Below are 17600 nucleotides of genomic sequence, written 5' to 3' on the forward strand. Positions count from 1 at the left end.
GTATCCTTCCCCTGTCACGCCCACCAAGCCACGCCCACAGAACCGGTAGTAAAAAAATTTGAAACCCACCACTGACACTTATGAAGGATTTTATGAAGAATAGCAGTGACGGTATAAAGAAGAAAGTGAAAAAGTAGGAAAAAAAGAGATATACAAAAATGATCCCCATGTCAGTTAATACTTCGTGGGATAACCTTTAGCATAAATGACGGCCTGATAACGTCTTCCCATGGGGTGAACCAAGTCTTTTAGTTCTGCAGCTGTTATCATGTGAAACCAAGATTGAATGATGGCTTCTGTTAACTGGGTTTTATTGCTGGGTCGCTTCTGACTAACCAGTTTCTTTAGTCGGCTCCATAGATTTTCAATGGGGTGAAGGTCTGGGCTGTTCCCAGGCCATTCCAGCAACGGAATATTATTATCTTGAAACTCCAAAAAAAAAAAAAAAAAGTGGTGTTATTAGCCATCAAACCTGAGTGGAGCCTGAGTGGCGTAGGTGGCTAATGCTTCCTACTAAGGCAGCATTTAACATCCAGCTGCCTGCAATTACTGCGAGTTCAATTCTCACCAGGCTCAAGGTCGACTCAGCCTTCCATCCTTTCTAAGGTGGGTAAATTGAGGACCCAGTTTGTGGGGGCAATAAACTGACTTTGTATAAATATACAAAAGGATGAAGGCTATTGCTTAACGCATTGTAAGCCGCCCTGAGTCTCCGGAGAAGGGCGGCATATAAATCAAATTAAAAAAAAAAACTCAAAAATACACTTTTCCCAAAAGGTTTCCACAATTTTGGCCACTACTGTATAGTTCCTAGCAGGCGAAGGCAGAAAAGATTCCCAATCACACCTTTTCTCAGAAGCCCACAAAGTAGAAAGACTAAAAAAATACAGAGAAGGCTGCTATTCTTCACTATTCTTCTTCACTGTGTTTCTGAATTTCTCAGCTTACCAAATGATGGGAATTATTTATTTTTTCTCTTTTTGACAGATTGCCGAGATCCTCAGGCTGAAGCCGAGTAAGTGACCCCACTGTATTTACACTTTATACACAACAACCCAGAATAAGGAAATTGGTGCGTGTTGGCGGGAGAGAATTACATCCTGCCTTCTTTTCCTCCCCTGGTTAATCACCGGGTGTGTGGAGGTTACACAAAGTTACAGGTGCGGCATTGTGGCAACTACCCTCTTCTTGTAAGGGAGAGGGGGGGGGGAAGGGATTAATCCAGGCAGGGTCTCTGTAGCTGCTCCTACAGATGTTGACAGAGGTAGGACAACTGTTTGCTTCTTGTTTTATGGATCCGGCACCTGGAGTTAATCATGCTAAACTCCCTCCCTCCCTTCCTTCCTTCCTTCCTCCCTCCCTCCCTCCCTCCCTTTTCTCCTTCCCTTTCTCTCTCTCCTTCCCTCCTTCTCCTTCCTTCCTCCCTCCCTCCCTCCCTTTTCTCCTTCCCTTTCTCTCTCTCCTTCCTTCCTTTTTTCCTTCCCTCCTTCTTCCTTCCTCCCTCCGTCCCTTTTCTCCTTCCTTTTCTCTCTCTCGTTCCTCTCCTTCCCTCCTTCTCCTTCCTTCCTTTCTTCCTCCCTCCCTTCCTTTTCTCCTTCCCTTTCTCTCCTTATTTCCTTTTCTCCTTCCCTCCTTCTCCTTCCTTCTTTCTCCTTCCTTCCTTCCTTCCTTCCTTCCTTTCTTCCTTCTCTCCCTTTTCTCCTTCCCTTCCTCTCTCTCCTTCCTTTTCTCCTTCCCTCCTTTTCCTTCCTTCCCTCCCTCCCTCCCCAGACTGGATTCTTAAGTTTTTCTTCCTCCTGGCAATAATTTTTGGAAAGCCAATCCCAAGACCCCTGGCCTTGCATGGCACAGATTGGTCTGGCAGCTTCATTTATGGGTGTTTGGACAGGGTGTGTCTCTCCAGGTAAGGGAGGGCAGGGCAGGGCAGGGCAGGGCAGGTGTATGTTGCTTTCCTCCTCTAAGGAAACACCCGGATGAAAGAGAATAGCTTTTGAAAAACAAATAAAAGCAGGGCAATCAAATGCCAATTTACCTGCCGGTAAGGTGTTCATTTGGGGTGAAGTGCTTGCCTCTGTGTTGCCAATGGGGGGGGGGTTGAGGAATGTTGATCAGTAGGTTGGATTATAGTAGAATCTGTGCTGACTCCCCACCCCCCACCCCCAAATATATGGTAAGTATTTTAAATTAAACCACAGAGGGAAAAAAGTGGAGAGCAGTGTGTTTTATCAGTTTTTGTAATTGTGCTTAGCAAACCAGTTTGTATGATTTGCTAAACTAAAAAATAAACTGGTATTAAAAGTGTCCCATCCTTTAGCACATAAGTAAAAAAAATGCTTTCTCACATTCAAAGCTTTCCTTCCTTCCTTCTTTTCTTTTCTTTTTTTCTTTCCTTTCTCTTTTCCTTTCTCTTTCTCCTTCCTTTCTCTCTCTTTCTCCTTCCTTTCTCTCTTTCTCACCCTCTCTTTCCCTTTCTCACCCTGTTTCTCTTCGCCCTTTCTCTTCCTTTCTCTCTCTCTTTCTTTCCTTCTTTTCTCCCTCTTTCCCTTTCTGTTCCTTTCTCACCCTCTCTTCTCCCTTTCTCTTTCTCCTTCCTTCCTCTCCCTCTTTTTCCTTCCTTCTTTCCTTCTTTCCTTCCTTTCTCTCCCTCTCTTTTTCCTTCCTCTCCCTCTCTTTGTCCTTCTTTCTCTCCTTCCTTCCTTCCTTCCTTCCTTCCTTCCTTCCTTCCTTCCTTCCTTCCTTCCTCTCTTTCTCAACTCTCTTTCCCTTTTTTCCCCTCTCTCTTTTCTCCCTTTCCCTTTCCCTCCCTTTCTCTCTCTCCCTCTATTTCTTTCTCCTTTGACACAGTGTCACTCTCTCTAAAACTAGCCAGGGCTAAAAGCTGATTGTTTATGCCCCAGAGGAGCGTGTGAATGTCGTCTCCTTGTTTTCACTCTCCTAGTCTTGTTTTATACCCCTTCTGTTTGCTTGAGGAACTGGAAGCTCATTGAAGCAAATACTTCCAAATCCAGTCTCTGTGAAGGATTTAGAAAGAAGCCACGAAACCTAAAAGTACTTTAAAAAAAAAACAAAAAAATGAGGAAGAGTCATAAATGGTGCATTTGGTGTTGTGTGTGTCTCCTTCGCTGTGTTTTGAAGGCCATGTCCAGTCATGCAGGTTACAGAAATGTGGTCTGGCTAGTTGTGAGGCTGCGGCAGGTTTATCTTCCTTTCCCAGCGAAGCCCATTTTGTTTCTGGTTTTTTTGTGACCTTCCTTGAGTTGATGGCTCTTACTAGCTCTAGCAAGGACCTGGATGAAGGTCCCAAACACAAAAGTCAAAAGGAAATTGTGTCATTTTCACAATTCAGCGATGAGGTTCACAAATGCATCCTTAAGCCAACATTGAACAAGCTATGGTGTGTGCCGCGTGTAAACTCCCTAGCTGAGTTTGCAAGGCCGTCTCAAAATCGGTGCCTTCGTTAAGCCCCAAATGCAAAGCTGGTTTAAATTTAGGTAATAATAATAATAATAATAATAATAATAATAATAATAATAATAATAATAATAATAATAATAATAATAATAATAATAATTTTATTTCTATACCGCCCTTCTCCCGAAGGACTCAGGGCGGTGTACAGCCTATTTAAAAACACAAGACAAAACATCGATTAAAAATTTAAAATAAAATAAAATAAAATAAAATAATAATAAAATAATGTTGGCTTGCCTACATAAAAAAGATGTTGGCTTGCCTATTTTGTATCAACTCAATTTCTTGTGTTGGTTGACGGTTCGTAACGCAAAACCCCAGAAAGTTTTTTTTTGGTGGAATTTCTGCCTCTAGAAAACCAGCTGTTCCTTGCAGATGTGGGCACACCCCACAGAAGAGCCCCCCCCTCCCCAAAGTTTTGAGGGAGCAGCCACGCCAAACCTGCTTTGGGAAAATTCCAGTCTTTTTTAAGTTTTGACAATCGGGGTCTTTTCTTGGCTAGCCGCAGTGGAATTAGGCTTGGATTAGGAAACTTAATGCAGATGTTGAAAAGCACATTCTGGCATCTGGGGATGGGGGTTTTCAGGACTGGGGGGGCAGGTCTTTGATGGTAAGGAAATTAAGAAGGCTTAATAATATTTTGGATGCTAGGAACAAGCAAAGCGTGAGGATGCTGAAAGGTCCATTCTGCCCCCTAGTGGCAGCAGGAAGGAAAACGCAAATCTGAGTTTGAGCGGCTGATTTTTACAGTATATTTTTTAGAGCCAAGGAAGTTCAAGTCTTGTGCTATAGCAGTGATGGCTAACCTTTTTGCCGTCGCGTGCCAAAAGTGGGGGGAATGGGGGTGGGGTGTCGTGCACGCACGTGCGTGCCCACCAGGGATGGGTTCTGAATTTTTTTACTACCGGTTCTGTGGGCGTGGCTTATTTTGTGGGTGTGGCTTGGAGGTCATGTGACTAGGTGGGCGTGGCTAGCTGGTCAGAGTCATTTCTGGAAGGTCCTCGCACTTACAACCAGTCCGCGCACTTACAACCAGTCCTCGCACTTACGACCCAACTCGTTTGTTTGCTTTTAACACTGATCAGCTGTAGGGCGGCCCTTTGAAGCCCCGCGGCAAGAGTTTAAACAGTTTTTTTCCCTCTAGTCATCAGCTGGGACTCAGGAGGCAGCAATAGATTGGGGGTGGGACCAAATAAAAGGTAAGAATAACGTGGGGGGGTGGGAGAACTGGTTCGGTGACATCATATCATCACCGCTACCGGCTCTGCAGAACCGGACCGAACCGGGAGGAACCCACCACTGGTGCCCACCCCCACAATTCAATGCACGCACGACTCCCCCGTGCTCCCCCTATTTTTGGCACGCGATGGCCCGGTAGGACCATTTTTTGCCCTCCCCAGGCTCCAGAGGCTTTCTAGGAGTGAAAACAGCCTTCCCCACCCCACTGGACGCCCTCTGGAGGCCGGAAACAGCCCGTTTGCCAACTTGCGGTGTGCCCAGAAGGCCCGAAAATCAGCTGGCCTGCGTGCTCATGTGCGCTGCAGCTAAGCTAGGGCAATGCTCGCGTGCCCACCGATTTGGCTCCGCGTGCCATAGGTTCGTCATCATGGTGCGATAGAGACATCATGGGGCTTGGTCTTAGATTATTGCAACATGAAAATCAAACTCAGTCATTAGAATTTGGGATTCGGCAGTTTAGAGTGTATCGCTGAGTCAATTATGGAGCCTGGATAGCTCAACAGACAGAGCACTATGATTTAACACCAGCTGTCTGCAATTAAAGTAAGTTTGAATCTCGCCAGGCTCAAGGTTGACTCAGCCTTCCATCCTTTCTAAGGTAGGTAAATTGAGGACCCAGTTTGTGGGGGCAATAAGCTGACTTTGTATAAATATACAAAAGGATGAAGGCTATTGCTTAACGCCTTGTAAGCCGCCCTGAGTCTCCGGAGAAGGGCGGCATATAAATCAAATTAAAAAAAAATAATAATAAACTTCTGAGTTTGCTATCGTGACTGAACTCTGTTTGACTCTTAGTTCCAACCTCTTGTAAAAGGGACACCTGAAGACAATCCAACCTGGGTATCTTCTACCATCTTTCAAATTTCGCCTGAGAATTTTTCCTTGTTTTTTGGTTTTGTTTTTTTTTTACTTCTCTTTTGTTAATTTTTTTCAATTTTCGAAACGAGTCTTTTTTTCGTTTTGAATCAGCCCAACGTAGATGTGGCCATGATCAGGAAACTTTTCCTTGAGTTACAACAACCAGAGTTTTTTTTTCCTCCCCTTTTTTTGCTGTTTTTTCCAGTAGTTTGGATTAATTCGGGAAGGGATCCTATTCATTTTGGGCCCCCCCCGCCCTCCCCCCCTAAACCGAGACAAAGGAAGGGATCAAATCTTGCAGCTGTGACCTGCGAAGGAAGAATGCAAGCCAGCAGCTCGTCTCCTTTCCTGTTTCTGGGAATTTTTCATTTATCCCGAGCTGCTTCCTGGTTCCCATAGAGGAATCCAAACAGACTTAAAAGGCTAATGAAATTTTTTTTTTTTTTTTTAATTGCCTAGTTAATGCACTTGGCGAGAGGTTTTTCTGTCCCTTTTCTCTTGCCAGTGAGAGTAGCTTTTATTGGGAGTCAATTCCCGGCTCTGTCCATTAAGCGGAGGGGTGGGAGGAGGCGAGCTTGAAAAAAGGGCTCCATTTACAAGGATGAGGCGGGGGGGGGCAGCCCATCTCATGCCCTGCAAAGAGAAGGGAGGGGCCTGGTGCTGCATAAGAGGCGGCTGATCAAGAGGGGGGAAAAAAATCTGAATATCCATCCCCTGAAAGGCGTGGATGCTTGCAAGGGACTTCTGCCAACTTCAGGGTAGGGTTTTCTGGCAATTGTTTTGTTAATGTTATCTTCTCTCTCTTGCGTCCAGAAATTTGGAGGTGGGATGGGGGAGGCAGAGGGCAAACCACAGAAGAGATAGGAGGTGGGGGAGTGAGTAGGGAGTCTCACAACTCCGTGCAAAACCACGCAAAACCACGAACACATCGCTAGTGCGAGGATGCGTATAAAAACAGTAAAGTCATTATAGATCGTGGGAGATTCTGGGGTTTTGGGGTTGTGTTGTTTGTTTGTTTGTTTGTTTTTTACAGCAAATCAGCTCTGGGCACATTCAAAAAAAAAATCTGCACACTGTGAGTCAGCTGGGACCCAGAAGGCTGGCGATTTGGGGTTTATTTGCAGGAAATCTTGGCAGAGTAACAAAAAACAACTTTTCTTTTCTAAATTAAGATGGGGGGGGAAGCTTTGATAGGCTGTGTTTGTGTCTGTGAAGGCGGGTTTTTGTGTGTGTGGGGGGGGGTTGGCCACTTGGCATTGGTGGGGCTTCCTCCAAGGCTCCTTAATCCTAGCAGCATGTTAAATGCTTAGTGACAGCTTCCTAAGAGTAATTGTGGGCTGCGGGTTATTTTGGGGAGGGGGCCTCGCTCTAGCACTTTCCCCTTTTTCCCCCTCCACAATTGCCTGCTAATTAAACCATGCCCTCTGTAAGCTGGGAAATTGGTGCGAAACGGTGCAAGCTTTAAGACCTGGGCAAGTATTTTGAAACCTTCCTTTAATTGCTGCAATTTAGGGGTTGAATAAAACTTTGCATCGGTTGATGCTACAAGGGGACAATCTATTCCAGCGAAAATGGCTTCTGTTATTTAGTTATTTGGTTATTTAGTTATTTGGTTATTTAGTTATTTAGTTATTTAGTTATTTAGTTATTTAGTTATTTGGTTATTTAGTTATTTAGTTATTTAGTTATTTAGTTAGTCGAGCATGTATTAGATAACAGATATAAGTATAAACATGATTATGAATAGAGGAAATGCATATGAATAAATGGGGACAGTAGGACAGGGACGGAAGGCATGTTGGGGTGCTTATGCACGCCCCTTACAGACCTCTTAGGAATGGGGTGAGGTCAACAGTAGACAGTCTAAGGTGAAAGTTTTGGGGGTTTGGGGAAGGAACCACAGAGTCAGGTAGTGCATTCCAGGCATTGACCACTCTGTTGCTGAAGTCGTATTTCCTGCAATCGAGTTTGGAGAGGTTTACCTTGAGTTTGTATTGATTGTTTGCCCGTGTATTATTGCGGTTGAAGCTGAAGAAGTTGACAAGTAGGACGTTGTAGCAGATAATTTTGTGTTCTACACTTAGGTCTGACCGAAGGCAGCGTAGTTCTAAGTTGTCCAAGGCCAAAATTTCGAGCCTGGTTGGCATCAGGGATTCTGTTGCGAGCAGAGGAGTGGAGGATTCTTCTCGTGAAATACTTCTGGACTCGCTCAATTGTATTAATGTTGTTGTTGTTGTTGTTGTTGTTGTTGTTGTTATTGGTTAATCTTTAGTGAGATTCACAGCCTTTAAGGCTGGTTAATAGCTCAGCAGCTCGAGTCCTAACCAAGAACCTAAGAAATTATTATTATTATTATTATTATTATTATTATTATTATTATTATTATTATTATTATTCACATTTCTATGCCGCCCACTCTCCGAGGACTCTGAGCGGCTTACACCAAAGACAGCATATTAAATAGCATATAGCCCCCAACAATCTGGGTCTTCATTTTACCCACCTCGGAAGGACGGAAGGCTGAGTCAACCTTGAGCCGGTGAGATTTGATCCGCTGATCTGCTGAACTAGCAGTCAGCTAAAGTAGCTGCAGTACTGCACTCTAACCACTGCACCACCTCTGCTCAGTATTAATGTATTATTAATATAATTAATGTATAATTGTATTAATGTCCGATATGCTTCTCTTTGCCATTCTTGATAGTTTGGGACATGGATTTGTATTTTTAGGAAGGGTGTCCAAAGAAGATAACAAGATCCCTTACCGAGTGGATTCTAGCGGATTTGGGGGCATGGCATTGTTTACTTCCTTTAAGACGCACCTGCCCAGGTGCCATAAAAAGGTTTTCGGGTGGGCAGAGTTCAGAGATATCCACGTTGGAGGATGGAGGTTACAAAATTAGGGTCCCCGTGAAAACTTAAAACGCAGCGTGTGTTGAAGGGCTGCTGATCCGTATCAGCCCCTCTTTTGAGACGGAATAATATTTTGCTTGCTCGGGTTGGGAGCCCAAGAGAAGCCACGAAGGGTTTATGGCTGCGAAGCCCAGTTTTTTTCAAAACCATAATTTCTGTTCCAGATTGGTGGGCACGGTGAGCAATGGAGATTTTTCCCAGACGGGGACACGAATCTACAGCTGGAAGCGAAGACATTCATCTCAAGGTAGGGTCTATTTTCTAACTAAAGGCTGAATGCAGGGGGGAGCAGCGGATCTCTCGCTCCGAATGGCTCCCCGGTGCAGCTCCAGCAGGCCAAGTTTCTAGTCCTTTGCAGTCGTTGGCTTCCAAGTGGTCGGATTCACCCTAGGTTCAGTTGCCCTCCCTACCTTGTCTCCGTTCTCTGTTCCAGGTGATCAGTTCACTTTCCCCTCTGCTGACGATGAAGTGATTTACGATGATGTCCCTTACGAGAAAGTCGATTTGCAGCCGAGTGGTAGGCACTAGCACCCCACACCTCTCTTTCGCACGTCTCCTCTTCGCTCACCACCATTTTCTTTCCCTCTCCGTCGACATTCTTCCCTTCTTATCACATTACTACCTGTCTTACTAAAATGGTCTTCGGCAAAGATTTCTTGCGACAACAACAAAAAAGGAAATGAAGGAAGGAGGCCTAATAAATCTTACAATATTTGCAAGGGTGGGCAAAAAATTTTGCTGGATGGGCATGGCCATGGTGGGTGTGGCCTAGTCGGCCTCCTGCACCATGGTGGGGGAGAGCGGCATTTTTGCCCTCCCCGGGCTCCGGAGGTTTTTCCCGAGCCTCCGGGAGGGCGAAAACGGCCTCCCCAGGCTTCGGAGGCCCTCTGGAGGCCAGAAACGGGCCTGTTTCCAGCCTTCCTGAACTTACAGTAGGCCTGTTTTTTGCCCTTCCCGAGCCTCTGCACGTGCCTTGCACCTACCTGCATCCAAAATGGGCCGCGTGGGGACTCCTGGGAGGGCAGGGGAGGGGTGGGCGGGGCCAGCCAGGAGTGGGATTTGGGGGTTCTCCAAACTGCACAGAATCTTAGCTAGAGGTTCTCCCGAACCCCTGCGAACCCCCAGTGGCCCACCCCTGAATATTTGAATGTGAAATCAGTGAAATCAGGACACACACAGAGAGAAAGAGAGAGAGAGAGAGAGAGATGATAAAATGATAAAACCAAAAGAAAAGGAGTAGTACCGATGCATTATTCTGGATAAATAAATCCGTGATGTCAAGCTTGTTTATCTACCTGCTCTTAATAGAACACAGCCCCAATTTAATTTATTAATTATTTATTAATTTTATTTCTTTAATATTTTTTTCTATTAATTTTATTTCTTTAATTTGTTTTAAATGAATTAAGAGAATACATTTTTTAACTGACTTCCAAATCTTAGAGGGATTTTCTTTTCCAGGACTTTCCTTAAGGTTAATATAAGCAGTCTGCGATTTTCCACTTCATTTTCTTTCTGTGAACAGAAATCAAGAGTGACACTCCGAACATGCTCAGAGGAATTTTATCTGCCCTCCTGCGCCCTGATAATCCTTCATACAAAAGCGTTTCTACTTTATTTTACTTATTTAAATCATTTTTATAGTTTATAGGAAAGCAGGCAGCCATGTTGAGCTGGAAATTATCTGCTGTTCATTTCTCTTTTCTCCCCTAATCCATCCATGGTTAAAACATCAGTTCTTTATACTTTATTTTGTTTTGGATTCCCTCCCCGTCCCCCGCCCCCCTCCGGCCCGATGCAATGTTTTCTCTGAAATTAACCCATTTTTATAGAAGCCAGAGGATTTGTCTTGCCAACTCTCAATGCTTTTTCTACAATTCCTTAACATTTTCAGAACGGGTTTGTAACATTTTTTAAACCATAAAAGCCAACGAATAAAAGCCCCTTTTTAGGTTAGCTGGCCTGGTCTGGGATTGGCAAAACCCCGTTTATCGTTAAAAAAGTTTCTGTTTTGACATTCCTGTTTTATTTTCCCCGCTCAGCATAGCAAGAAGGATGTTTACTGTTGCTTTCGCCACTTTTAGAGAAACAATGCAATATTTAATGACTTTTTTTTTTATTTGATTTATATGCCGCCCTTCTCCGGAGACTCAGGGTGGCTTACAATGCGCTAAGCAATAGCCTTCATACTTTTGTATATTTATACAAAGTCAGCTTATTGCCCCCACAAACTGGGTCCTCAATTTACCTACCTTAGAAAGGATGGAAGGCTGAGTCGACCTTGAGCCTGGCGAGATTCGAACCTGCAGTAATTGCAGGCAGCTGGTCTTAATAACAGGGTGCTTTAGACCACTGTACTACCAAGGCTCTTTCTTTCCTTCCTTGTTAGTCATCACTACCGAATATAAGCATTTAGGGGCTTGTGAATTTCTCTTGTTGTAAATAAAAACTTCCAGCTGAATCTAAGAAGAAATTGATCGGCTTATCACTCAGGAAGGTATTCTAGCGTACAGGAAGCCCTCGAATTACGACCGCAATTGAGCCCAGAATTTCAGTTGCTAACCGAGACAGTCGGTAAGTGAGTTTTGCTCCATTCAACAACCTTCCATGCCACGGTGGTTAAGTGAATCCCTGCAGCTCTTGAATTAGTAACATGGTTGTTAAGTGAAACTGTCTTCCCCATTGAGTTTACTTGTCAGAAGGTCGCAAAAAATGATCACATGACCCGACCCCGGAACACTGTGACGGTCATAAATATGAGTCAGTTGCCAAGAGTTTGAATTTTGATCACGGGGAAATGTTACAACGGTCATAAGTGTGAAAAACGGTCATATAAGTCATTTTTTTTCCAGTGCTGTTGTAATGTCAGTCACTAAGTGAATGTAGTTGGACAATACAGGTAGTCCTCGACTTAAAACAGTTTGTTTAGTGACCATTGGAAGTTACAACGTCACTGAAAAAAGTGATTTATGACCGTTTTTCACACTTACGACCATTTCAACACTTGCGTCACGTGACTTACATTCGGATGTTTGACAACGGATTTGCATTTATGACGGTCGCAGTGCCCCGGGATCACGTGATTCCCCTTTTGTGACCTTCTGACAAGCAAAGTCCATGGGGAAGCCAGATTCACTTAACAACCGTGGCAAGGAAGGTTGTAAAATGGAACAAAACTCACTTAGCAACTGTCTCGGTTAGCAAGCTGAAATTTTGGGCTCCATTTTATTTTTTATTTTTTTATTTTTATTTATTTTTAATATGCTGCCCTTCTCCGGAGACTCAGGGCGGCTTACAAGGCGTTAAGCAATAGCCTTCATACTTTTGTATATTTTATACAAAGTCAGCTTATTGCCCCCATAAACCGGGTCCTCATTTTACCCACCTTAGAAAGGATGGAAGGCTGAGTCGACCTTGAGCCTGGTGAGAATTGAACTCGCAGTAATTGCAGGCAGCTGGATGTTAAATGCTGCCTTAGTAGGAGGCATTAGCCTCCTACGCCTCTCAGGCTCTTTGTGCTTACGACCATTGTGGTCGTAAATTGAGGACTCCCTCTAATCTGAACATTTTTCCTCTTAATTCCGCTTTCTTTCTTTTTTTTTAAATTCATCCTGTGCCACCGATGTCCGCTCTTCATCTTCTTCTTATTGTTATTATTTCTTCTCCTCTTGAAGTCTCCTTGTGCTGTGTGAGACCCCTTTTTCTCCCTCCCTGCCCCCCTCGGCTAAGAACTGACCGTCGTTTCTCCCCTCTTGTCAGATTCAGGGAGAAGCTTAATTTATGAAGATGTCCCTCACCCCAAGCTCAGCTCGCAAGAGCCCGACGATTTAGGATGGAGCTCCAGCGAATTTGAAAGCTACAGCGAAGACTCGGCCGACGAAAACAAAGCCAATGCGGCTCACGCCAAACCCAAAGTTTCCTTCCAGCCGAAGGTAACCGGGGGGATCAGGAGGGAAAGCAACCCCCTTTGCGGGATCTACAACTTCTCGGTCCCCTTGGAGCAGAGAGGCCTCCAAACCTTGGCAACTTCAAAGACTTGTGGACTTCAACTCCCAGAATTCCCCCAACCACCCAGAGGAATTCTGGGAGTTGAAGTCCGCAAATCTTTAAGGATGCCATGGTTGGAGACATGCTTTGTCTTGAGGGCATCTCAAGTCTTTAGCTAGAAAAGGACTTGCAATCATCATCATCATCATCTTCTTCTTTTAATCCCTTGCGGGGTGGAGTCTGGGCAACTGAATGGAGCTAGCAGAGTATTTCATGGCCCGATGCCCTTCCTGTCACCAGTGCGGAGTTTTGTTCAGCAGATATATTCTCATTGTGCCCGGAGAGAGAAATATGCGATGCCTCCTCTAAAAGCAATTTCGCTGCTCCTAATTTCTCTCGGTTGGAGATATTGAATTCACCTCCAGGTTCCAAGCTGAGGGTGGGAGCAGGACCCTCGCAAGGGGGTCGTAGGGATGTCCTTAACCCTGCTGCTTCTGCTGCTGTCTGCCAGCTTACGCAATGCTTTGTGATTTCTCCCTGCCTTTGCTGAGTTTCCGGCTTGCTCACCCCGATTTCTGTGCCTGTCTGTCTCTCTCTTCCTTCTCCCACGGCTTCTCTTCGTTGGCGTTCATTTTTGGGGGTGGCAGCTTTCTCCCGACCTTCACAGGCTAAAAGAGAGGTGTTCCAAGACTAAAAGGGAGATCCTGGCTTTGAAAGTCGGGGGCAGAGAGATGCAAGAGCTGAAGCAAAGATACGATTGTAAGGTACCGTCCTTTCTCCTCTGCACCCTCAATTTCTTTTCCCTTTCCTTCCCCCCTCCCACCGTGCTGTTTGGATTTAGGGGTGCAAACCCCCCTCCCCTGCATTTCGTGTTTCTGTCCTTGGTCTTCAGCTCTTTGCTTGCCGCTTCGTCTGCTTTGCAAGAATTAACCTTCTTTTGAAAAACAAAACAGAACACAGAATATATATATTTGTCCTGTAGCTTGTGTCTGTTTTATTTAGACTTTTCTCCTTTGGGCTTCAAAAAAGTCACCGAGTGAGGTTGGAGTTAGAGAGCGAGGAGAGAAGATATCCAAAAAAAAAAAAAAAAACCCCATAAAAAAAAAAACGGTTCGATTTCACCCCTGTGCTGGACCCAACACAGTCATTAAGGGAGGACTAGCTTTTATTTTTGGAATAACAGCGAGGGGATTTTCCTTCGCCAGGATTTAATTAAATTTAATTAATTAAATTTATATGCCACCCCTCTCCGAAGACTCAGGGTGGCTCACAATACATTTTAAAAAATAATTATTAAAAAACAACATTGAAAAATTAAAAACATTAAAAACTCATTCACGCCATTCATGGCCGGATCTCGCCGGATCGCAAGAGCGAGATCAACGGCCCCAGGCCTGCCGGAAAAGCCAGGTCTTCACCGCTTTTCGGAAGGCCAATAGGGTGGGGGTGGTCCAGACCTCAGGAGGTAACTGGTTCCAGAGACCCGGGGCAGCCACAGAGAAGGCCCTCCCCCTCCCAGCCGGCATTGTTTAGCTGACGGGACCCGGAGGAGACCAACTCTGTGGGATCTTACCGGTCGTTGGGAGTTACGCGGTAGAAGGTGGTCTCGAAGATAACCTGGCCCTGAGCCATGTAGGGCTTTAAAGGTAATAACCAACACCTTGAATTGTGACCGGAGACCAATAGGGAGCCAGTGCAGCTCGCGGAGAATTGGTGTAATGTGGGTGTACTTAGGTGCACCCACGACAGCTCTCGCGGCTGCGTTCTGGACCAACTGTAGTCTCCGAACACTTCTCCAACAGCTCCCCCCGTTTGTCTTCTATAATTGTTTTTTAAAACTGATTTTCTGCAGATGACTCAGTTTATGAAAGCAGCCAAAAGCGGGACCAAGGATGGCTTGGAAAAGACCAAAATTGCTGTCATGCGGACTTTCCTACATAAGAAAGATATCCCAGGTAACTGGTTTTATTTGACGTTGTACACACAGGTGACTTAACAGAGGGAAAAAAAAAAGAAAAATTCAGGTAGTCCTCGATTTAAGAACAATTTGTTTAGTGACGGTTTAAAGTTACAACGCCACTGAAAAAAGGTGGCTGTTTTTCACACTTACGACCGTTGCCGATCAAAATGCAGACGCTTGCCAACTGACTCGTACTTATGACGGTCGCAGTGTCCCCGGGGTCACGTGATCCCTTTTTGTGACCATCTGACAAGCCAAAGTCAACGGGGAATCCGAATTCACTTAACAACCGTGTTACTTATTAACCACTGCAGTGGTTCACTCCGCAACTGTGCCAAGAGAGGTCGTAAAATGGGGCAAAAATCACTTAACTGATGTCTCACTTAGCAACGGAAATTTTGGGCTGAGTTGTGGTCGTAAATCGAGGACTGCCTGTACTTGGGACAAATACTTTACTGCCTTTTTTTTTTTGTATCGTTTTAACAGCCCCTTTAAAAGATAAACAGCAAAGTTGTAGGAAATCCAGATTATGGGAAGCATTAAGAGTGAAGCTAATTAAAATGGCCCAATTGCATTGATGACTGATCTGTTCTCTAAAAATTAGGATTTTGGATGGAATAACCCTGGGCTTCTTCCTGTTTCGGGTTACTTCAGAAAATCGTCATCAGACAAAACACAGTTTCTGTTTCTTCCATCACTTCCCTTATTCTAGCATTCATGAAATTCCTGTGATTGATGGGAAAAAGAAGAGGGGGGGAAACTTGGAAACTGAAAGTGCTTTTGATTTTTCTCTGCCATTGGGTTGCTAATGGAGATGTTGATGCAAGAAAATTGGCTGTCTTAAAAAAAAAAACAGGAGAGAATACCGTGTTTCCCTGAAAATAAGACCCTGTCTTATATTTTTTTGAACCCCGAAATAAGCGCTTGGCCTTATTTTCGGGGAGATCTTATTATTTTGGGGCGCGTGGAGTAAGACAGGGATCCTCTTGCCATCTTTCCCGATTTCCAGCTCTGTCTCCATTTAAATGCACGCTGTGTATGCGTTTAAATATTTTTGGGGAGGGCTTATTTTAGCGCATGCGCTCAAAAGCCCGATTGGGCTTATTATCAGGGGATGTCTTATTTTCGGAGAGACACGGGTATGTATGCTGGAGTAGATGCAGGGCCCCTCCAACCTTGGCAACTTTTAAGACTTGGGGACTTCAACTCCCAGAATTCCCCTTGGTGGTTAGGGAATTCTGGGAGTTGAAGTCCCCAAGTCTTAAAAGTTGCCAAGGTTGAAAATCCCCGTCTTAAAAGAGATAATTGGTAGGAAAGTGACTTGAGAACAGTATCCGTTTTCTGAATTTCTGGGCAAACTTTTGTAGAATTCAGGTCCGTGTGCATTCCATCAACCAGATGCAAAGACGGGGACAGTGAGTGAGTGAATTTTTATTTTTCTTTATTTTCTGGAAAGCTGAGGAACTGAGACCTTTGCAAACTCAAAATGAATAGTTCGGTTTTGATGAACAGAGCATGGCCAGCGAGTGAAGAAACTGAGAAAATCCCCCTCTAAGATTTAGCTTGGAGAGAACTGCAGGAAGTCTATTGGAAGTGATACTGGTATATTATTTCCCCTCCTCTTCCTCCTACCTGTTTTACACTTTCGTTTTTGGAGTTTAATAAGTACCTCTTTTCTTTATACCATTTCTGGGTATCTCTTTAATTCCGATAGATATTTTCCTTAGAATATTTTTTTAAAAATGGTGTTTCTAATTCTCATAGAGACAGAGATGAGAATTAGATGAGATGAGAATTTCCTTCTTTCTTTCTTTCTTTCTTTCTTTCTTTCTTTCTTTCTTTCTTTCTTTCTTTCTTTCTTTCTTTCTTTCTCTCTCTCTCTCTTTTCTCTCCTTTCTCTCCTTTCTGTACAGTATCTCTTTCTTTCTCATTCCCTCTTTCTTTCTCTATTTTGCCCCTTTCCTTCCCTTCCCTCCTCTTCTCTTCCCTCCGCTTCCCTTCCCTTCCCTTCGCTTCCCTTCCCTTCCCTTCCCTCCTTTTCCCTTCCCGTCCCTTCTCTTCCCTTCCCTTCCCTTATCTTCTCTTCCCTTCCCTTCCCTTCTCTTCCCTCCTCTTCTCTTTTCTCTTCCCTCCTCTTCTCTTTTCTCTTCTCTCCTCTCCTCTCCTCTCCTCTCCTCTCCTCTCCTCTCCTCTCCTCTCCTCTCCTCTCCTCTCCTCTCCTCTTCTTTTCCCTCTCCTCTCCTTTCCTCTCTTCTCCTCTCTTCTCCTAACTTTCTTGGCATTTTCAAAGACTTTTAAATTCCCAAGTCTCTTTCACAACATTTTTTTCCCGTGCAAATTAGTGAATCTTTCTCTGGGTACATTAAACCCCGACGATGTCTGATTTTTTTTTTTAAAAAAAAAAAGTGGTGTTTTTTTTTTTTTTTTTAAATTGTGCTGTCCCTCTTTGGACATTTGCTGCGAACCGAGTTTGCTTCTGGAACGGAAGAAGAAAGTTGCAAAGAATGACGTGTGAGCTGCTGTGGAACACAGCTTCAGCCTTTTCTCTTTCTCAGACACACACACACACACACACACTCACACACACGCAGACACAGATGGAACGGGTGAGTCTCCTTCTATCAGCCCTCAAAAGTTCACTCCCAGCACAATTTTCTTAGCCACTTCCTTGTTTTGGGGTGGCACCGTTGCATAACGTTGCTAGAATAAACTACAAAACTGCTTACGCAGGGGAAAGAAATACTAGGAACCAGCTGAATTTAGCATTCCCTTAAAGTTTCTGTTATCTGTTTGCATAGTTATATAAATTCAAGGCTTTTTGGGGGGGGGCGGTGCAGGGCTTTTCCTGAGCTAGAGAAACACCCCCCCACTCCCACCCCCCAAACTCAGCTTTTCAGAGTTTGAAGCAAAGCAGGGAGAACTGTGTCAGGATCCTGCCAAAATGCTTTTCCCAAGAGAACAAATGTGAATTCATGAGCGAAAGAATTAAGCGTGGGGGTCCTTCCTTCGCTGTAGCTGCAGATGGAGAGCCGAGCAGAGGGGTCTCGGGACCCGAAAGGAAGCGATCTCTCTCCTGGACCGGGGAGGTTGCCATGCTCCGCAGCTTCTCCGCAGAGAGAGGTACGGATCCAGCTGGATCTCCTCGCCCCTGGGATGCAAAGCATGGTCTGGT

General features: G+C 44.6%; 1 protein-coding gene across 19 annotated transcripts in view; it reads left to right on the top strand.

Moving 5' to 3' along the window:
• Positions 1-17600, top strand: part of ARHGEF10L (Rho guanine nucleotide exchange factor 10 like) — a 138618-nt gene that overhangs the window by 32531 nt on the left and 88487 nt on the right. For 9 of the 19 annotated variants that reach the window (XM_087879071.1, XM_087879081.1, XM_087879082.1 and 6 more), the window contains 6 exons: positions 988-1015; positions 8646-8728; positions 8915-8998; positions 12241-12413; positions 14321-14423; positions 17444-17548. In XM_087879071.1, the coding sequence (XP_087735197.1) occupies positions 988-1015; positions 8646-8728; positions 8915-8998; positions 12241-12413; positions 14321-14423; positions 17444-17548 (576 nt within the window). The remainder of the gene's footprint in view (positions 1-987; positions 1016-8645; positions 8729-8914; positions 8999-12240; positions 12414-14320; positions 14424-17443; positions 17549-17600) is intronic. The other 10 variants (XM_087879074.1, XM_087879078.1, XM_087879080.1 and 7 more) reach the window with 2 other exon arrangements.

The sequence above is a fragment of the Pantherophis guttatus genome, chromosome 15 (assembly GCF_059756535.1).
Source record: "Pantherophis guttatus breed Tessera chromosome 15, ASM5975653v1, whole genome shotgun sequence".
NCBI classification, from domain to species: domain Eukaryota; kingdom Metazoa; phylum Chordata; class Lepidosauria; order Squamata; family Colubridae; genus Pantherophis; species Pantherophis guttatus.